Here is a 22,083-nt window from a genome sequence, read left to right as displayed (position 1 = left end):
CATAAATTTAATTGTCACACTTGCCCTTCAAGATTGATTATATAGCTGGGCACAGTGGCTTGTGCCTGTAATCCTAGCTACTCCAGAGGCTGAGGTCGGAGGATCAGTTAAGCCCAGGAGTTAAAGGCTGCAGTGAGCTATGATTGTGCCACTGCACTCCAGCCTGGGTAATAGAGCAAGATCTTATCTCTTAAAAAAAAAAAAAAAAAAAAGAATATTTGTCCTTCTTAGCCTTAAGCAAGACTTTAAAGACTTCAAAACCTACTATTTTAGGCAACATTTGTCTTTTTAATTTTTTTAATTCTAGTGTGGTGCAGTGAAAAAATACAGGCTTGGAAGTCAGAGACCAATGTTCAAATCCTAGATTATTTAACCTGAATCTTAGTTTCTTCATTTATAAAGTAGAAATAACAGCTCTTTATTATAGAGTTATAGGGAAGATAAGAGGTAATATATTAATACATATGGTGCTTAGCATGGTGTCTGCTACATAGTAAATGGACAATAATGGTTAGTTATTATTAACATAAAACAATAGTTATAGTTTAATGAATCTAGTAATTTGTTTTTTGAGACAAAGTCTCACTGTCACCCAGGCTGGAGTGCAGTGGCATGATATGCTCATGCCTCAGCCTCCTGAGAAAGTTGGACTACAGGCACATGTCATCACATCCAGCTAATTTTTTTTTTTTTTTAGACATGGGGTCTCTCTATGTTGCCCAGGCTGGTCTCGAATTCCTAGGCTCAAGCAATCCTCCCGCCTCAGCCTCCCAAAGTGGTGGGATTACAGGTGTGAGCCACCATACCTGGCCTGGTTTATGTCATGAAGGGAATGCCTTAAAATTATCTCAAAGCGAATGTTTTTGAGGTGCCAACACAGGCAGTAATGAAAAATAACTTTTTTGAAACATAATGTAATTTTTATGTTGAGAAGTAAGTCCTGTAAATTTGTTTTCCCCAAATTGAATATCACTTACCTGACAGCCACTGTATAGGATGAAATAAATCAATGCTGCTGAAGATTATAAATACTGTGGTACAGATGGGTAGAAGCAGCACTGACCAAACAATACTTAAAACTATCCTCCAGCCCAAAACCTATAATTAAACAAAAAAAAACCTCACAATCATGAAGTCAGTTAAATTATTTCAGTTATGCAAATCCTGTCTTTTCACACAGGATGTTAATCACTAATATTTATAATCCAATCATAGTACACAACCCAAATGGTTACTGCTATTAATAACATTACATACCACTACAGAATCTTGTAATATCAGTGAACTGATGCTTGCATTAGTCCAGAGTCAGGTGCAACATTAAATATCACACTTTGGGGGGAAGGGTGAGATTGCCTTATTTAGTTTTATGACTATATTTTACAGTACCTACTACTCATTTCCCTAGGTTTAACTGACACTTACATCAATATCTAAAGGCTGACCTGTAATCCCAGTGCTTTAGGAGGCCAAAGTCAGGAGGATTGCTTAAGGCCAGGAGTGCGAGACCAGCCTGAGCAATATAGTGAGACCCTGTTTCTACTAAAAATAAAAAAAGTTAGCCAGGCATGGTGGTGCTGGCCTGTAATCCTAGCTACTTGGGAGGCTGAGGTGGGAGGATCACTTGAGCACAGTTCAAGTTTCCAGCCGGGGCAATATAGTGAAACCCTGTCTCAAAATAAATAAATAAGGGCCGCATACATTTTATGGGAGCCATCTGTATATTGTAATTTTATTTACAATTATTAGATATGTCCTCCTTACTGAGCAACTACTGTATTGTACCATTGCATTTATGTCTGAATCGCCAGTGTCTATCATGTAGGAGGCAAAATATTTACTGGTGAATAAGTAAATACAAGGAAAAATACTGAGGAGTTTTAAGCTCAAAAGTGACAATCGAATTTATGTCCTAGAAGGTAAAACATATTTGTGTTTACTTTAACATGGCTGTAAGAAGATGAATCAGAAGGGACTAGAACCAGACTGGAGACAAAACAGTTAGGAGCAAGTCCACCGCCAACAAAGACTAAAGCCCAAGCCAAAGATGATAGTCAATGTCTAAACAAAGGTCGTGGCAACTGGAAAGGAAAGAGGAAAAAATTGCAGCCACATTTGTGAGGTAGAACCTACAGGACTCCGTGATTGATAATACAGGTGGTAAAGAACAGATAAGAGTTAAGAACCCAAAGGTTTTTAGTTTGGGACAGAGGAGAGAGCGGTACGCTGGGGTAGAAGCATTATTCCGAAAGGAATCTTACTGCTCTAACTTTGCCCTCCACAGAACGCATGCAGTACTGTTAATTTCAACAACTTCAAGGAGGAAGTACTCTCCCCTCAGCTCAGTCCTACAGTGCATATCTAACTCTTAACTTACAAAGAATAACTGCCCTGTTTGCCTGTTCCCCAACGCCAGCTTCTGCTAAAGCCACGCCACACTCCTTCCAGTTCTGGACAGTCCCACTTACTTTGCACCTGCTTATTTTACACTACCATGGCATAAAACTCCCCTTTCTCTTCAGCCCAACCCTCTCACTCCGACCAGCTTCCACTCGGGACTCCTCTCCCACCCCGCAAGCAGCCTTCACTCAGGACTCCCCACAACCCGCCAAGCAGTGCCCCAGCCGGTGTCCTCCGCACACTACCCTCGGACCAGCCCCTCGTCTCCCAGCGCGCACGCGCGGTCAGAGCCCGTCCGCCCAGCCCGACCCTAGCAGCGCGCCACAGCGCACGCCGCACTCACGTGCCACAGTATGTCCCGCGACCTGCCGGCGCAGGACCCACTCAGAGCCGTGGCCATGGAGATGGCGGACCCCACTCTAAGGAGTGCCGGAGACAGTGTGCCCGCCCGCCACCGTGGTTCAAAGGGAGGAAGGCCCCAGGAGGACCCTGTTGGGGCTGCCTTAAGCGCTGCCTGAGCGAAGCCCGGCCCAGGCCTCAACTCATCCCTTCGATAGTGCGTCTGGACAAGCTCAACGGGCTAGAACTACCCTGCAGACTCGTCCTCGAGAGGGGGCTGTGACTCCAGAAACCTCCCTCTGTAGTCCGAAAGGTATTTGGGAAGCAGGGCCCAGCAGGGCGCCAGAAACCGCGGTGGGCACTGGATGCTGGGAACTGTGGTCTCCACGGCCCTCTGGAGGAGGCGGAGCGTTGCATTCCGCGATGGGAGTTCTAGAGTACAGCATGCTGGGAATCGTAGTCTTCTGTAGAACCAGTGCAAGCCACGATATGGATTGATTGGCATTCTGCAGTTAAAAAGATCTGACAAAGTGCTTTGCCTTCATTTCTCCGAACTACTTTGTCAACCGCCTAAAAGTGAAATCAAAAGATGTTGTGGCCCTCTCCACAATAGATACTCAGTAATTTTACAGAAATCGAAAAATCTCTCTCTAGAGATGCATTTGGTTTCATGTGCTCTGGTTTCTAGTTCCAGCGCTGCCATTTGCTAAGTGGAATACCTTGACCTTCTCTGAGCCTCAATTTCTTCATCTGTAAAATAAGGATGAAAATAAAAATATCCTGGAGATGTTGTGAGGATGTGAATAATATGCTACACAAATAGTGATTATCGTTGATTTCCTGCCAGTAAGTAAAAAGGCCTTTCACAAACCCAAGTTTCACCTAATGAAGCCTTCTCTGATTGCTTTATACCTCAGTGAGATCCCTGGATACATACTGCTAACACCTTTTTATACTCAATTACATGCCATGGTCAACATTCAATACTCTAGAAAGAGAGAGAGAGAGAGAGTTTCATTGATTTTACTGACTTACTGACTCTGAAGAAACTCATAGGCTAGTGAGAGAAATTGAGATCACATATACTGCTCTGTAATGTTTGCTAATAACGGCTTCCTGAGTTGCTTTAAGATTATAGCTGCTGAAAACATCACAAGTGCCCACAACTATCTGCAGTTGCTCCCTGAGCCTTAGTTTCCTTGTCAATAATAAAACCATCTTGCAAGATGCTGTAGTAAGTGAGATTTTGCTTGTAACTTATCTGGTAGTCTGTAGAAGGATTACAGGTTTTGGAGTCAAATAAATACAGGTATGAATACCTGCTCTACCACTTAATAGCTGTAGGGTCTTGGGTGAGGCTCCATGATGCCTCATCTCCAAGAGGAAGATGCAGGATCAAAGGCTTTTCACAGGAATACTTAAATGTCCGCGACGCGATAGGTAAAGGCTTTGGAGTCAGACAAATGCAGATTTGAATCCTAGCCCCTTGCTTAATAGCAGGTTAGCTTGAGCAAGTAACTCAACCTCTTAGTGCATCAGTTTCCTCAACTGCAAAAAGGCGGATAATCTTTATTTCTATCAACCTATCTAAAATTGAGACCCCTTACTCACCTTTCAAGTAATGTGATCACCATTAATACTGTTCACTGAGTATTTCCAGCTCTCTGCCGTCTAGGCACATGATAGGATTGCACTTGACAGTCCCCTTTGAAGTTAGGTACAGCCGTGTGACAGCTCTAGCCAATGAATTGTGAGCACAAGTGACATGTGTCATTGTTTTTTTAGATGGAAGGTTTATACTTATTTATGTCATTACAAAGTTTTGGCAGTAGATTTACAACAGATTACCAGGTGAAAGAGGGCATAAGCAACAACTACAACCGTCAGGATTGACAAGTTGAGATAGAGGATATCTGATAAGAGAAATTTTACCCCACTTGGTATCAAAGACACCAGTAGACTGTGGGTCCTTCCTGTTGCCTTGCACATAATGTCCGACCCAGGGCTGGGTTAGAAAAGAAACATGGGACCTCTGAGTGCAGAGGTAATAGTTGTACCCTGTCCTCACTATGTGTCATTTTAAACTGGAATTTAATTGCCATTGTGAGACCCTCCAGAGCTCTCTTTTCCTCTGGCCTAGTGACCAGCAATATTTGAAATGGTGCTTGCTCCATCACCCTGGGTGCCTGAGTGACTATGATGGACAGAGTCTCCTGCCAACCTGTGAGGAACTTGTAATGTGAGCAGGAAATAAAACTTTGTTGTTTTAAGGTGCTGATATTTTGTTAGTTGTTATTTTAGAACAACCTAAGCTATCCCAAACAATACCAATGGTAAGCCTAGAAATGCAGTTACCTGAAGAGGATTTGAAAAGTCCTCGAAAAACTTTGTTTTGTGTATCACGTTATTAATTCATCCCATCAGCATTTACCAGGCAAGGAGTGTGACCCAGGCACCGTGCTAGCCCTGCGGGGGAATACACTGGAGCACAGTCCCTCATGTCAGGACCTTCCTGTCTGGTAGACAAGGCCCCATCTTTAGACACTCACTCTCCTCAACCACACTTTCAACCGATGCATCTGGTAGAACTGGTTTTATTAGTTTTTAGTCTATGAGTTATTTTTGGAAAAGGGATGAAGGCAGGAAGTATAGGTCTAAGAAACTAAAACTGATCTGCTTACACATCCCTCTCCTCCTCACGATCACATCATGTTTTTTTCTGTCTTCCCATCTCTGCTTCAGCTGAACTTTCTGCATCTTCAAATTCCATGTCTTCCATGAAGCACTTCCTGTTGAATCCCTCCTTCTAAAAAATCCTGTAATTCTATCACTCATTGGTTACATCCTGCCTTCAGTAGCATAGTAGAGAAAGCACAGATTTTGGAGCCAGACAGTCTTGGGTTTAAGTCCTAGTTTTGCCCCTTCCTAACCGACAAGGCTAAAGACCTTGCTTTGGTTGAACATTAACTATGAATTGGGCACTGTAAGTCACATACATAAATTTAATTGTCACACTTGCCCTTCAAGATTGATTATATAGCTGGGCACAGTGGCTTGTGCCTGTAATCCTAGCTACTCCAGAGGCTGAGGCAAGAGGTTTGCTTGAGCCCAGGAGTTCAAGGCTGCAAGGAGCTATGATCACACCACTGCACTCCAGCCTGGGCAACAGAGGGAGACCCCATCTCTAAAAAAAAGAAAAAATTGATTGTATATATACTCTTTTACAGAGGAAGCCAAGCTTAGAAAGAGATTCACACTCACTCATATCTACTTGAATATTTCAACTCTTATATGAAGAATTTTTCATTGTGTGGTCTATTTTATTTGCTTGCTCTCTTTTTTCTTAATATTTACAAATGTTTGTGTTCTAATCGTTTCCTTTATATAACATCTTTAATCTCCTCTATTTGGGGGAAGGGTGATTATTTATTGTTTTCCTCTTATGAACAACATAGATATTATTTAGTAACTTCTCTCATCCCTTTCTTTTCCTCCAGGGTGAGATTTGAAGCAATATTCTTTTACTCTCAGATAATAACTATAAGGCAATCAGCGAGCTTTTCTGCTTTAAAAATGCTCTCCCCATTCTCCTTCCTCTGTTTTCAGTTATACTGCATATTCATTTTAAGCCTTTACAAACTCTACTCTCTCCTTTATAATCATTATTTATTCTTAGTACTACAAGTAAATACATATTTAGTGCTTGCCACCTGCTAGGTCAGTGTCTCACAGGTCATTTTGGTTGTCTGAAGTACATTCCCCAGAAGATGCCTCAGAAAGGTCTCGTGGAAATATCCCCTGTGTTCTTCCATGTTGATGACATTTTGTCTGTGGCCTTTACACCTGAAAGTCAGTTTGGCTGGATATAAAATCCTTAGCTCACATTTCTTTCTTTGGGTATCTTAGATGTTACTATTGTCTTCTGACATAAAGCACTGCCATTAAAAAGTCTAATGACATTCTAATTTTCTTTCCCTTGTAAGTGAATTTGCCTTTTAGCCTAGATGCCCCAGATTTTTTTTTCTTTAAAAGATATGAATTTTACTAGAATACATCTCAGTGTTGATCTTCTGCATTGATTTCCCAAAGTATGAGATGTGCCCTTTGTACAAGTAGTCTTTTTTTTTTCCAGGAAATTTTTAATTATAGGGGGTTTTTTTTGTATTATTCTCCTTTATTTATTTTTTATTATTACTTTTTTTTTTTTTTTGAGATAGAATCTTGCTCTGTCGACCTGGGTAGAGTGCAGTGATGTCATCGTAACTCACTGCAACCTCAAACTCCTGGACTCAAGCAATCTTCTGACTCAGCCTCCCGAGTAGCTGGAACTACAGGTGTGCACCACCATGCCCAGCTAATTTTTCTATTTTTAGTAGAGATGGTGGGTCTTGCTCTTGCTCAGGCTGGTCTCAAACTCCTAAGCTCAAGCAGTCCTCCCACCTTGGCCTCGCAGAGTGCTAGGATTACAGGCATGAGCCACCTCATCCAGCCCCTGTATAATGCTTTAAGGGAATAAAAAGTGAAAAGAAGGAGAAAATTTACATCCCAGAATGAGTAAAGAGAAATCAAAGAATTTAAGAGAAAGTTACGAATATAGAAAATAGAGCCTGAGGCTGGCAGCCACAGAGCAGTGATCACTGGACCGTAAGATCCACAAGAACAGGGAGCTTATCTGTTTTGTTCACTGTTCTAGCCCCAGTACCTAGAATAGTGGCCAGTATATATAGATGCTCAGTATATATTTACTGAGTAAACACGTGGGAGGGATCTTCAGCATTTGACAAGAGATTTGCCACAGTGACCACAATAAGCTCACTGTAGCCGGAATTTGTGTGTGTCTTCATCTGCCTGGTCAACCTTTTAAGTCCAGATGTGCCTTTATAGCTGTCTCAGAACTACGTCGAGAACTCTGTGTGGGAGAGGACAACAGAAACTGGGAAATCAGCAATCCTGACCTGTCAGAAGCTCAGCCTCCCCACCAGTATGCATTTTCAACAAAACGTATAAAAAAAAAAAACCTTTGCCGTGTCACTGGTTTCTTTCTTTAATGGACTCTAGCTGGGAAGTCATGCTACCTTTAAGAGGCACTCAAAGAGCCTAAGAGAATTTTCTAAAATCTGTGTCTCAAATTGGGTTGTAAATAAACATGTTCTTTCAACCTAATGTTCTAACAGGAGGAAAAATCCAGATGTCCATTTTAACCCACATGTCACAACAGCTAGCACATTACATCAGATTCCCAGCAGCCTCTAGCACACTAAAGACAAAACATCAAGGAAAAACCTGAGGTCAAAGTCACGAAATGCAGACACACAGACATTATGTGAGGTATTTATTTTGCAACCATTAGGCTCAGTTGCAGTACCTGGTTAGCAAAGATAATTAATCCCAACCAAAGTTTCTACTGTTTGGCTACTTTAGGATGGCTAGCATTTGGAGGCAGGAGGATCACCTAAGGGAATCTGTATAGAATTCAGAGAAAGGACATCACAAGTTAGGATGGGTCTATTCCAGGCAGAAGGTAGTCAGGTGCCTACAGTGGAGCATGTCATATGATGGGAGGCAATGGGAGGGCACTGAGCATGCCTGACCCGTTCCCTAGCATTTCACTCCAAATCAGCGGATAGTCGCAATGAAGATCCAAGGGCACAAAAGAAGAGCTGAAGACACATGTGCTGAGCAACATTTATTTTTGTTTGTCAAATAGGTGATTAGGTTTCAGTGTGGTACCATCCGGACACTGGGGGTCTGTCCCACTCCATCAATTCTCCTGCTGGCTCTGGTCATTCTAGGATCCTGCAGTGGATGCCATGTCCAAAAGAATTACACTCCAGAAAACATTAACAGAGAACTGAAAAACAAAAAGAGAAACCATCAGGATAAAGATCCCCCCGACAGAAGGGAGCTACGTTGTAGAAAAGGGGATTTAATTATGTTTAGTGGTGTAACTTCAACACCAGAGCAGTCTGCTGTCACCATTTCCCAAAATCTTGAGCATTGAGCCTGATTTCTGTGCTCAAAGTGGAGATTACTGTTGGAGGAAAGATTATATTTTAAAAAGTTTTCCTCTATTTCCTTGGAAACCCAGTGACTATCTCTGAACCAGATCCCAAAGCTACCTTCACCCATTCTTTTCTCTCTGTTCTCTGTGACAGGACTGTGTTAGGTGCTGGAAGAGGAAAGACACAGTGGATATGGAGGGACTTAAAAGATGTGGGAAGCGGAAAGCTATCTGTGGTAGCTGAAACATAAGGCTATACAGGGAACAATGGCAGGAGATGAGGCAGCACAAATAGATTAGGGGTAAATCATGGCAGTACAGGGAGTTTGGATTTTGTCCTTTAGATGACAGGAGGCCAAAAAAAGGTTTTTAAGTTGGGGAGTGACCAAGTCAAGGGTATGATCAGTCACTCCTGTGACTGCATATAGGATGGATTAGAAGGAGGAAAAGAAAAGGTTATTACCACTGTTCAAACATGAAATGACTGGGTCCTGAACGCTGGGTATGGTATTGATAGGACAGAGTTGAAGAATATTTCCGAGGTAGAAGAGGTAAGTCTTGCTGCCCAATAAGATACGGAAGGTAGGAGGGGAGAATCTATGTTGATGCTGGGGTTCCTAGCTGGGGTGACTGTGTGGATTTCTTAATTAATCCAACAGATGTTTATTGAAGACTCACGCCAGGCGCTGGATATAATGATGAACAAGACAGACATGGTCCCAACTCTCAAGAAACTTACAGTCTACCAGGGGAAACAAGAGGGCAAACAATACATAAAACATTATTTATTTAATTACAACCCTAAGGTACCGGGAGAAGATAGAATAAAGAATCTAACCTAGTGTGCGGTCAGGGACAGTGTGGATGGTGATGCCATTCGCTGAGACAGGAAAATATAAGGGGATCTGGTTGTAGGAGAGGATGAGTTTAGTTTTGGATATAATGAATTTGAGGCTATACCTCACTGAGGAATTGCAAGAGATGGGAACTTGGAGCGGGGAGCCAGAGATGGGGTTAAATATAGGGGAGACTAAGGAACGTGGTGGAGAAGGGTTCCTCGGGCATGGCCTTCCACTTAAGAGAATGAGCCAGGCTTCCTTGGAGCATGAGGGGCAGTACCACATTCAGATATCAACGTTTCGTCACACCATGGAGGTGAGGTTGAGTCAAGGGCTATCTGCCTAGGTCTACTGGCTCAAGAAAAGGGAGACATTGCCAAAAAAATATCTGTGCAATGCGGCTGGAGAAGGATGGAAGTTGTGATTTGCTGGAGTGAAAGAACCTAAAGCCTAACCAACCTTCTAGTAAACATCAGCTCAGGTTTCTGAAATGCTATTATTATTATAAAGGTAGGGACAAATAAGCCCACAGGGCCAGCACTAAAGATTTTATTTTCATATATACTCTGTTTTTCTCTTGTCTTTCCAGCTGTCTGTTCCAAATTAGTGTCAAAACTGGGGAGAATCTGAAAACAGAAAATTCCCTTCTCTTGCTGCCAACTTCTAATGGGTGGCTTGTGGCCTATAGAAAAGAGGTTGGGAATTCCTGGCACTTAGGCCAGAGGGTGGAAAGCAAGATGATACTGCCCTTTGTGCCAAACTTGGTCCAAAATAGCACCGTCAGCCAGCACTTCCTCACCTCTCCAAGATTGCCTTTACTTCCTCTCAGCCTAAGACCTGACTCCTGGCCACTTTTAGCTCCCTGCCTTAGGTGGCCACACATGACATGGGCATTCCCTGCTCTTTTCCTTGCCCCAGCCCTACACCCAAGCCTGGCCAGTGCTACCACCGCCTGACCTGGGGTGTTCCAATCAGAAGTTCCCATAGGTGTGATTCTGTCTTTAATTTAAAAGGGCCTTCAAGTCTGTGTGATGCATGAAACATAAAATTAGGGTATAGAATCTTGGAGGGTAAGGAGCTACCTATCGCCATTGTTCACCCCAGTAGCCTCAGCACCTAGCAAGAGTAGAACTTCCATGAATGAACAAGACTTCCCAAGTACCTTGGCAAATAAAGCCAGGAATGTCTGAATGCCATGTGATACACATATCCACTGTCACTTGTTCAGAATCGAACTTTCTCTGAGTGTCTGCTGGGTCTGGGGCTACACCGGTAAATAAAGCTCTGCCCTCATGGAACTCCCAGTCTATGATGTTATAGTAAATAAGAAAATTGTCATAAGAGAACACACAAAGAGCTATAGAAGAACACCGAAAAGAAAGTAAGTAATATTACCTGGAAAAGTCAAGAAAAACTTCACCAAGGAGAGGGTGTCTGGGTGGATCCTGAAAAATAAATAGGAAATTGCCAAGTAGAAAAGCAAGGAAGAGCATTCTAGAAATTAAAAAAAAAAATTCTTAGAAGATTCTAAAGCAATGTTTCCAGTAATTAGTGGTAGTGCTGGTACCTGTCAGTATTAGATTATTGTGAGTATATAATAGTGGATAAAACAAGTACTTATTTGATATTCCAATTCTATCATTATTGGTGTCACTGAGAAGATCCTCAGTATGGGACAAAGGAGATACAGATAGAGGATAAAAGAATTTAGTAAAAACTTTATAATACTAAATTTGAAGTATCAGAATGAACTCACAATGTGTCTTCTTTATTTATTTATTATTTAATTATTTTTTCTTAGAGATAGGTTTTTACTCTCTCACCAGGCTAGAGTGCAGTGGTGCAATCACAGCTCACTGTAACCTCAAACTCCCGAGCTCAAATGATTCTCCCGCCTTAGGCTCCCGAGTAGTTGAGACTACAGGTGTGCACCACCACACATGGTTAATTTTTTGTAGAGATGGGGTCTCGCTATGTTGCCCAGGCTAATCTCTGACTACTGTCTTCAAGCCATTCTCCCACAGCAGCCTCCCAAAGTCCTGGGATTATAGGTGTGAGCCACTGTGCTTGGCCTCATGATATATCTTCTTTACAGAGAAAATAAACAAATAAAAATACAAACATATTTCCTGGCTCTGAACACTGAAAAGGTGTAAAAACAATAACCAAACCAGACGCGATAAGCATCACTAGAATCCAGAATCTCATCATGAAATACTATTTCCCCACTGAAAGGAACCAGGACTCCTTAAAGAAATGGCTCAGTCTGTGTCTGTGACAGGAAATGTTCAAAATGAGCCTGGAAGATTTTGTCATAACAGATAGAAACTATCAGGGGCTCGTACGGTCGTATCAGCAGGGCTCAAAAGCCAACTTGAAGAGGCTCCCAATGGCCAAAGATGGGACAATTTAGCATGAATAAGGATAATATTGGCAATGGACTGAAACTAACAGGTCATTGTTGAAGAGTGCTGATGAACCAACTATGTGAAAGCAGGTTAAAGAATCATTTCTCTTGCCTTTCTTATACTAACTATCCCACTAGATAACCAAAACAAATAGGAGATGGAGGTTTTTTTAATTAAAGAAGTATTCCAGTTAATAAACAAAAAAAGATAAAATTGAAATATCACCATTTTGAAGCCCCTAATGAATGAACAGATTTAGGCATCGCTTATTAATGGCCACTAACATCAAAAAGAGAGAGATAATTAGACATCATGAGTTTTGGGGACTGACGAATTTAACAGCACACATCAAGCAGTCTTGCCAAAACAAACATGAATCTGATCAAGCCTTTAGATGCAACCACCAATTCACAGAAAACAGGGAACAGAGAAACATGTTAAATGACATCATGGAGATAGAATCAGCAAGTGAGAAACTAAAAGATAAATGATTATTTGACAAATAAAGGGCAAGGCGAAAGAGAGAGGGGGAGATGGAGTAGGAATCTATGGATTTTAAGACACTTAAAATCTGTATCAACCAATTGCAATTAGTGGACCTTATTTGGGTCTGATTCAAATAAGCTGGAAAAAAAGTTACAATATTTGTGAAGTAATTTGAAAGGGAACAAAGAAGAAAACTGAGAAGGAAATAGCCCAGAAACTGAAAATGGATTCTCTGGGCAGGGACATTTCAGCCACAGTGTAGACAGGAATAGCGGCTGGTAGAAAAAGTGTCAGCTATGGTGTGAAGTCATGTGGTTTGGATGCTCTGTTACAGGGGATTATAGCACTGAGTTAAAGCCGACTTCAAAATAAAAGAATCGATGTGTTTAAACCTCGTAAAAAGGTTTGTACCTTTGGCTTATGAAATGAACACTCTCGACATGAGTGAGCGAAAGGATAATTGCATACAAACCCTGCGTAGCAAATCAAGAGGGTTTCAATTACACAGGACTCTTCAGAAACCCTTTGTTCATCTCTTATTAAAGCTCCTATCACACTGCAGTATAATTATCTGCTGGCCACCCTCCACTGGACAGAACCTCTTGTCACCACCCCTGGGAAGGTAGCCCCTATCTGGATGTGGTCCTTCAGAGATACTCCATCCCACAAGGCCAAAGCAGGGCTCCCCAGATACAGTTTCCAGGCTTTACCAGGGTCAGAGGAGAAATGGCACTGGCCCTCGGCTGATAAGTTAATGAAGAAGGAAGGAAGGAAGCCAGATATTCTTTATACTATTTCAATAACTGACGTAGGGTTGGATTCCTGATTATAAGCACAGTCATGCACCACATAAGGACGTTTCTGGCAGTGATGGACCACATATACGATGGTGGTTCTGTAAGATCATATTGTATTTTTACTGTATCTTTTCTATATTTAGATACACAAATACTTACCATTGTGTTACAACTGCCTACAGTATTCAGTACAGTAACATGCTGTACAGGTTTGTAGCCTAGGAGCAATAGGCTACTATATAGCCTAGGTGTGTAGTGGGCTATACCATCTAGGTTTGTGTAAGTACACTCTATGATGTTATACAATGATGTCATCACCTAATGACACATTTCTCAGAATGTATCCCTCATCGTTAAACGACACATGACTGTAATTGGAAGCTCCCCTATGATCCTGAGGTTCCAGAGAGAGAAGGGGTTAATGCTCTCCCAGGAACACACGTTCCAGGCTAAGCCTTCCAATGCACAGATTTACATGGGGAAGGTTACTAGTGAGATTAGAAACCATTCTTTTTCAGTGAAAGCTGGGAGTCTAGAGATCACAGTAGAAGGCACAGCCAGCTCATAAATCCATAGCACCCAGGGCTCTAGACGGCCCCTATATGGGCAAAGCAATTGATGCTTCTGCCAGGGAGGCTGCAAAGAAGCTGTTCATCACTATCTCATTTGGAGACCTGACACGCAAATGGAGGCACTAACACCCAAGTTTACAGACCTGAGCAAAGCCCAGAAGTGTGGAATCTGTGTAAACCAGGATGTGAGGTCTTCCAGGGCCCTGAGGGACAGGCTCTTCTCAGACACTGCTCTGACTCTCTGAAGGCCTTTACAACCAAAATGTAAGGAAGAAACTGCAGGCCCAGCTCTGGAGCAGGGTGAGAGGGCCCCTTGCCACAGTGATGTCGGGTATTCTGGGCCAAGGGGGAGACCCAGACAACTGTCATCATTGTGTTCTCTACCTCTGTCCCTCTCCAGCTGGGCTTGGATTTTCTCGTCCTCAGTGATGTGAGCCCACATCGTGTCATTGGGTCCCACTGAACAGCCCATGTCTTCACCTTCCCAAAAGCCATGGGAAGCAGACTTCTTTTTCAGAACGGCTAACTGACTGCTTCTGCTCAACCTCCAGGACCCAGTTCCAACAAGACTCCCTCTGTGAAGCATCTCTCCAGGGCAACTGAGTCACCCCCTTCAGTGGCCCCATGGTGCTCAGTAGAAAAATTGGCTGTGGCACTTCTCACACAACATGGCCATTATATGTTTAGCTATTTCCCCATCAGACTGAAGCTCCTTGAGGCAGAGACTATATATGATTTTCTAGGTTCCCAACGCCTGGCTCACAGAGGAGCTTTCCTCATCGTGTGAGTGAGAGAGTAAATGATGACCCAAGGCTCAGCGAGCCCTGGCATCTCTGGTGAAAGGCCACATCCCACCTTTTGTCTTAATTTTACCAAGGGTCACATCCAGCCACCCAACATTAACTGAGCACTTGCTCTGTCGTGCCAGGTGGGCAGCTGGCTAGGCACGGGGGGTCCAAGTCAAATAAGACTGCCCCTTCCCCATGGACTTGAGTCTAAGGAAGAGACCCCCCTGCCCTGGGGCTTCACTGCCAGCAATCAGGGGTGTCCATCTGCAGGAGCAGCAGAACAAGTGTGTAGTCAACGAAACTGTAATGCAAACAAGCCACCATGTGCTTGTTATAAGGGACCAGGCTCCCTAAACAACCCACAGAGGCAGAGAAAGGAAAATATTAGAACATCTACTTATATTTCATCAAAACATAAGGAATTAAGCTCTGAGAGGTACCATATGGATTGACAAAAGTATATGCAAATACTTCAAATATACACATATCACTGGTTTGTGCTTGTGACAGAGACTTTAAAACTACCTCCAATGATCCCTGCCTCCAGGTATTCATGCCCGTGTGCAATCCCCTCCTCCAGAGTGTGGGCAGGATCTGTGACTTGCTTCTAATCAATAGAATATGGCAAAGGTGATGACTGTCACTTTTATGTTCACATTATATAAGACTGTAACTTCCATCTCAATAACAGACTCTATTGACTCTCCCTTTACGGCCTTGATGAAGTAAGCCATCATTTGGAGACGCCCTGTGGCAAGGAACTGAGGGCAGCCTCCAGCTGACAGTCAGCAAGGAGGCCCTCATTCTAACAAGCCACAAAGAACGGAATCCTGCCAACTGTGTGAGTTGGGAAGCAGATCTTTTCCCAGTCGAGCTTTCAGATGAGACTCCAGCCCCAGCCAATACTTTAAGCGTAGCCTTGTGAGGGAACCTGAAGTAGAGGAACAAGCTAAGATATGCCCAGATTCCTGATCCACAGAAACTGTGAGAATGTATATCATGGTAATAATGCTGGGCAGCAATAGATAATACAGTACTCAAAACTCTTAACTGATAGGACATTCAATCAAAGAAATGTGGAGACTTCTGAACTACACATTTCTAAACCAGCAAAGGAGGTCTCAAAAAACAAAAACAAACAAACAAAAAAAACCACCCCAGAGGCAGCAACGGGACCCTACAAGTTTTAGTGGTAAAAAGAACACGTCTAAAAAATGGGAAAGTGGAAAACCTCAATAATTGGCTCACAAGACCTACGTTCGAGTCTCTGTTCTGCCTCTAAAAGGTAGATTCTCTTAGTCAATTCAGACTTATTAAGCTCAGCCTCCTCATCTATGCAATGGGATCAATAGGGCTGGTAAGAGTGGCCAATGAGAGAATGATCTAGAAAGTGTTTTGTAAAATGGTATGTGATACATATGTGTCAGTTTGCCACAGAACTCTGGGGTGGCCTTGGGCAAGGCACTGTCCTCCCTTAGCCTCAGCTTCCTTAGTGTACAATGAGGAGGGAAGCCCAAGCTAACTCCAAGGGCTGTGACCTTCGTTGATTCTAACATCTCATACTCAGGAGAAGGAGGGAAGAACAGAGGGTGATGGACTGTGACATTTTATAATATAATAGTTCCTTAGTAATTCCACTGGCCAGGGTGATTATCTAACCAAAAAGGTCACTAGAGGCACCTTTAACCCAATAACATCTTGTCAACTTGCAGGGCCTACAACCTGAATTCCTCAACCAAGAGGGAAAATTTCCACTTGTTTTACAAAAAGGAAATAGAGTCAAGCTAAAGTCAGTGGGAACCACCAAATTCCAATACAAATTACTAACCCACTCTCAGAGGGGCAGCAGCTTCTATTTTATTACTGAGCACCTTAACTATGTGCCAGAAGCTTTTATAAACATTATCTCCAATCTTAAGACCTTAGTCTTAAAATATAGGTTGTGTTATCTGTACTTTATAGATAAGTTGTGTCATCCTTACTTTATAGATAAGTTAGCTGAGGTGCAAAGAGAGTAAGCCCCTTGCCCAGAGCACGTTACTAGTACATGGCAGGGCTGAGATTCAATTTTAATTCTATTTGATTCTAAAGCCCCTGGTTTTTGTACATACCCCGTTGCTCTAGGAGGCAGCAGCTTGGGCAGAAAGGACAATCTGTGATTACAATACATAGTAAAGGTTCTTGGCCCTTGGGATCATGCACAGAATGTGGTTCCATTCATTCATTCATTCCACAAACATTTACTGAGCACCCACTGTAAGACAGGTTATGTGGTGGGCAATGAAGATAGAGAGTAACACCATTCCTTGTTCTTATGGAGATGAGTCTAACTGGGGAGACACTCTAGTACACAGAGGACAAATGAATAAATAAATGACTGAATAAACGGACAGATAGGCGGATGGACACACAGTCAACAATTAGTGTTTCAAGCGCCATGACACATGAGGTATAATACAAAGGGGATCATCAGAAAAGTGATGACTGTTGGAAAGGAAGAAAACATTTCAGACAACTGGAACAGCAAGTGCACAGTAAATGGCAAGATGTTCAGCATGGCTGCAGCTTCGGTATACCGAGGAGGTGGAACAGGAGGACAAGGACCAAGCCATGAAGTTCAGTCTTTCTCCTGTACTCTAACCCACTGAGCTAACCAGTGACAGTGGGATCATCAAAGAGGCCGAGAACAATGAGGCATGAAAATGGGTAAGCTCTGGAGAACCTCATGAGTAATTCAAAACGGGTTACACTCAGGGTCTGAGGCCAGCATTAGGGTCACAGAGACACCAGAAAAAAACCCACGAGGACTGTTAGCAAATGGAACAAACCTATACTATGCTGCTGGAAAGGGTTCAGGGAAGAAAAGAGAATCCCCTTTGCTGGGATAAAAGCAGGAGCTGCTCTTACAGAAGAATCTAAGAACTCATGTTCCCCATTTGTACAAAGCCAACATCATGTGAATTTCAAAACTAAGCCTTCAACAAGAGGAACACGTGCACATACCCACATTAAATCGTGCAGAAAGATAAAAGAGTCTGGCCCTCTCTGTTCTTGACGCTAACAGTAACAGAACCGATGCACCTGCCCACTTTTTACTGTACCACACAGCAATAAGATAAAAACATACTCTCTTACTTTCCTCATTAGCTGGACTTAGCTGCTGCAACTGTTTGGTTTGGAGTAGCTGTAGTTGTTGGCAGATGGTCCATCTCTGGTGCATCAAAAAAGTACGCCTGCAGGAAAAGAGACCCAAGAGGGAGTTAAAAAACAATGGTACAGGTGAATGTTCTTCTAGACGCCATGTTAACTGTATAGTATGTCTGGGCCCTCGTGGTCCCTACATTCCCCTACCATATTTGTCATCACACTGAACTACAATTGTCTCTGTTTATATTTGTCTCACTTACTCAACTGTGAGTACCTTTTTAAATTTAGCTACCATTTATTGGTTGAGTACTATTATATATTACATGACCAATCCTGTGAGGTGGTTACAACTATACTCATTAGACAGATGAAGAAACTGAGGCTCAGAGAGACTGTCATTTGACTGGTGTACATGGCTAATGAGTTGTGAGGCCAGGACTCAAAGCAAGGTCAGTCTGACTCCAAAGCACAAGCTCCTAATCACTATATTATACAGTCTTTCCTCTAGGACAGAGACTATCCTTCTTAATTTTTGTGTCCCCAGCACCTCGCACAGGGCCTGGCACACTATGTAAATCATCAGTATTTAATGAACTGGACACCATTAGATTGCTGCTAAACCAGTTAGTTGGCTCTCTGTGAAGGCCTTGAAAAGAAGTGCTAAGCATGCTGTACCTAATAATTCCTCAGCTAGGAAATGAAAGATTTGGTAAGTGCTTCCACTCACCATCTACAATTTAACTGTCAAAAATCAGACGGAGGTGGAAGACGGAAGACATCAGGGACGATCTTTCTACCTGTCTCAAAGTCTGAGAATCCTAACTTTAGCACAGTAAAATACCAATCTCACTAGCATTGGACACTGGTTGTTCATAGGAAAGGTGAATCTGTTACGACATCAAGGACCACTGAATGCTCATGACGCCCCCTTGGTGTCAGTGACTTAGGAAGGTAAAAAGTTAAAAAGCCACCAAGTCTCCAGGCACAGTGGCTCATGCTTACAATCCCAGCACTTTTGGAGGCTAAAGCAGGAGGATCACTTGAGGCCAGGAGTTCAAGACCAGCCTGGGCAACACAGCAAGGCCCTGTCTCTAGAAAAAAAAAAAAAAAAAGCCACCAAGACCCATTTTACACCAGCTCTGCTCTCTATCAGCCAGAAGGGGGCACCAATGCAACATGCTAGAGCTTTCCCCAACATTGCTAACGTGTTAACTTTTCAACGGTCCTTTTCAAAAAGTTTCCAGATGACACCTTTTTATGCAGACTCCCTCTATCTAGCTTGCTACATTACAGAGTAATTCTATTGCTTTAAAAGTCTTCCAGCCCAGGGCCCCTTCCAGCAGCTGTTCTCTGTGGCAGGGAAAGAACAGCACCTAACTTCAGGTGGGGACAGGGGCCACACTGCCAGTGCTGGACTCCCCCAGATCTGTCTCAGGTATACTGAGCCACAAGCCACAAGGATGCAGGAACAATGTTTTTCTTCCAGGCTATGGAGGAAACGCTCATAAGAGCCAAGAGGCCCAGGTTCTAAACCTAGCTCTGCTGCTAACTCACGCTGTGATTTTGGACAAGTCACTCTACCCATGTGGGCCTCAGTTTTCTTATCTGTAAAATGTAGGGATTGGAAAAGATGCTAAGGGTTATTCCTTGAGCAAGCTTTAATTCCATGATTCATTAGTTCCACAAATGCTTGATAACAACCACAGCCATCATTTGGGGAATACCTACTGTGCACCAGGCACATATTAGATCATTCGTCTACTCAGAAACTCTGTAATGGGCAATTTCATCCCCATTTTAAAGATGAAAAAGCTGAGGCTCGAAGAGATGGAGATTTTCCCAAGGCTACACAACTGTGTGTCTTAGCTAGCGTTTCAATCCAGGCTTATCTGCCTCCACAGTCTATGCTCTTCTATTCTCCAACACATCCTGCAATTTGGCACCTAGTCTATGCCCGGTCCAGACCCAGACACTGGGGAGGCCTCAGAGCTGAATCGGCAGGCTGTCTGTGAGTTGGAGTAAGGCACAGTTCCCTTTAAAATCAGCAGTAACCACTGCAAACATAGGCTTGTACATCTATAAACATATCAACCAAGGACACACCCTCTGGGTACTTCCTTAGTCTTCCCTGCCAGGTGTGCTCCAGTACAAACTTGGCGATCATTTACATGTGCAGTCACTGGGGGGGCCCTCTGCAGGTGTGGGGCTGTCATATGCTTCACTGCACTAAGGCAAAAACACCAATGCGTGTGCCTCAGGGGAGAGCAAGAAAGCCAGGCTGTCTGGTTCAGCCGGTGCCCCTCAGCTCAAATAACTCCCCTGCCAATTCCTGTCTCTGCTCTTCCAATAATAATAATGTCTTCTGTTTGTATGACTTGTCCTATTCTTCATGCCGCAAATATCATTCAATCCTTACAACAACAGTAAAGATGTCACTATGGTGTGCACAATCAGCTCCTTTTTGTAAGTGAGGAGGAGGAGTCCAGAGAAGGGAAATAACCAAAGCAGAGAATGGGGGAGCTGGGACTGGAACCCAAGTCTTCTAACTTTGGGGTCAGCCTTCCTGCACTGCACATCTCCAGTGTAGAGAACAAAACCCTGGCACAGTGGGCCCTGGCTAAACACCTGACTATGGGATGGTTCGCTTCCTCCAGGGGAAAACTGCCTTCCCCTCCAAGAAGAGTCCTCCACGCCGCAGTGATCTCCCTGTCCCACAGTCCATCTGCCCTGCTCCTCTGAGTCCCTTACAGAACTGAGCAGGGCAATGTCTTTTCTCCTGCCTCCTTCTCTCCACCAATTGCTCAACCAGGGGTGTAATGAATAGAGATGGGAAGATGCCGTGAGAGGCATCAATGAAAGGGCACTGTCATCAGAGTGGGAGACTTGGTCCATGTGCTAGTTATGTGACCCTGGACCACTCTTACTGGGGCACTACAGAAGAATAAGCAGCAGACTGGCCCTGGGAGAGTCTGATGTCTGCTGGCACAGGGCTCCTTTCATGACTTCTTTATATCTGAAAAACCCTTCACAGTATATGGAGGGCTTTCACAGCCACCTCACTGAACCTCACAAAAGCCAGTGAAAACACGAATCCCTTTGACAGATGAGGAAACCAAGGTTCTGAGAAGCAAGTCGCTTGCCTAGGTTCCCAATGCTAAAGCACCTACCAGTCCAAGGCTCTCTCTACTTCATCATTGTGCTCTCTTTTAGAAAGTTCCTGAGCAGCAAGATGAGCAGGTAAATGCTGGCTTCAGTGCCATTTACCCCAAAAGGAGCAACAGGCATGGGAGATAAAAGATCCTGCCATGGGTACCAAATGAAATGGATTCTTAACAACAACAATACCTCCTGCTTCACTGGCCAGTCTGCCCTGCTCCTGTCTATTCCTTACAGAACTGAGAAAGGCAATGCCTTCCTCCTGCCTCCTCTTCACTGACTTCTCAGCCAGGTGTATAATGGGAAAACTTCAGTAGAGAGATGGGAAGACACCAATGAGAGGTGCTACAGTAGAGCTGATACAATGAAAGGATGTTCTTCAGCAGATAGAAAGGTCCCAGAAGGGTCACAGCAGCATTTCAAGGGGTCAACTTGGAGATTCCAAGTGCCAGAAATTAATAGTGTCACTCTGTCATGAGTCAAACCAACAGGCCTGTCTCAAGGGTTTAAAGCTTAGGCATATGTAAAGTGCATGTAAACTAGGTCTGTGTTTCACAACTTGATACTTTTTATGAGACTTGTTTAATGACAAAGTATCAGGATTTTATTAATGCATTTAATGAGACTTGGTTATGTGTACAAAAACATGAAAGTACCAAAGAAACATTTACTCCTACAATAAGAAAACTTGATGAAAGGTCTGGGCACATGTCATATGGACATTTTCTAAGTGCTATGAGCCATCTTCCCATGGGCACGTCCTTTCCTTTATTGGTGACCTTAACATTCTTGGACTCCTGATTTTGTTCAAAACCCGCAATAAGGCTTGTTAAGGCCATGGATGGCAAATTTTGTGCACAATGTGTACAGAACCATGTCTCCTTAGGATCAAAGAAGAGGGATCTAATTTATGGGCACTCATAGGACAAGTCTTACGTTAAGTGCTTTATATTTATATTATTTTATTTAATCCTCAAAACAACCTTACATGGCAGGAAATATTATACCCATGTTACAGATTAAGTAATTAAGATTCAGGGCTGGGCACAGTGGCTCACACCTGTAATTCTAGCACTCTGGGAGGCCGAGGTGGGAGGATTGCTTGAGGTCAAGCATTCCAGACCAGGCTGAGCAAGACCGGGACCCCATC

At 43.2% G+C, this 22,083-nt stretch overlaps 2 protein-coding genes across 6 annotated transcripts in view; both read right to left on the bottom strand.

The window, feature by feature from the left end:
• The window catches only part of NDC1 (NDC1 transmembrane nucleoporin), a 108,746-nt gene extending 105,931 nt beyond the window's left edge, over nucleotides 1-2,815 (bottom strand). Inside the window, exons 1-2 of the mRNA XM_012639341.1 lie at nucleotides 2,744-2,815; nucleotides 978-1,098 (exon numbers count right to left, since the gene is read on the bottom strand). Coding sequence (XP_012494795.1) covers nucleotides 978-1,098; nucleotides 2,744-2,800 — 178 coding nt within the window. The 5' untranslated portion in view covers nucleotides 2,801-2,815. The remainder of the gene's footprint in view (nucleotides 1-977; nucleotides 1,099-2,743) is intronic.
• Nucleotides 2,816-8,042: 5,227 nt separating this feature from the next.
• Nucleotides 8,043-22,083, bottom strand: part of YIPF1 (Yip1 domain family, member 1) — a 33,014-nt gene continuing 18,973 nt past the window's right edge. For 2 of the 5 annotated variants that reach the window (XR_001137263.1, XR_001137262.1), the window contains 3 exons: nucleotides 17,766-17,863; nucleotides 10,975-11,024; nucleotides 8,043-8,590 (listed from right to left, as the gene is read on the bottom strand). Coding sequence is in view for 1 of the 5 variants with exons in the window: in XM_012639470.1 (XP_012494924.1) it covers nucleotides 17,774-17,863 (90 nt within the window). In the remaining 4 variants the exon portion in view is untranslated. The remainder of the gene's footprint in view (nucleotides 8,591-10,974; nucleotides 11,025-17,765; nucleotides 17,864-22,083) is intronic. The other 3 variants (XR_001137265.1, XR_001137264.1, XM_012639470.1) reach the window with 2 other exon arrangements.

This window comes from Propithecus coquereli, unplaced genomic scaffold (assembly GCF_000956105.1).
Source record: "Propithecus coquereli isolate 6110/MARCELLA unplaced genomic scaffold, Pcoq_1.0 Scaffold14, whole genome shotgun sequence".
NCBI classification, from domain to species: Eukaryota; Metazoa; Chordata; class Mammalia; order Primates; family Indriidae; genus Propithecus; species Propithecus coquereli.
Note: the sequence above shows the minus strand (reverse complement) of the source record. Positions and strands in the feature narration are given on the sequence as shown.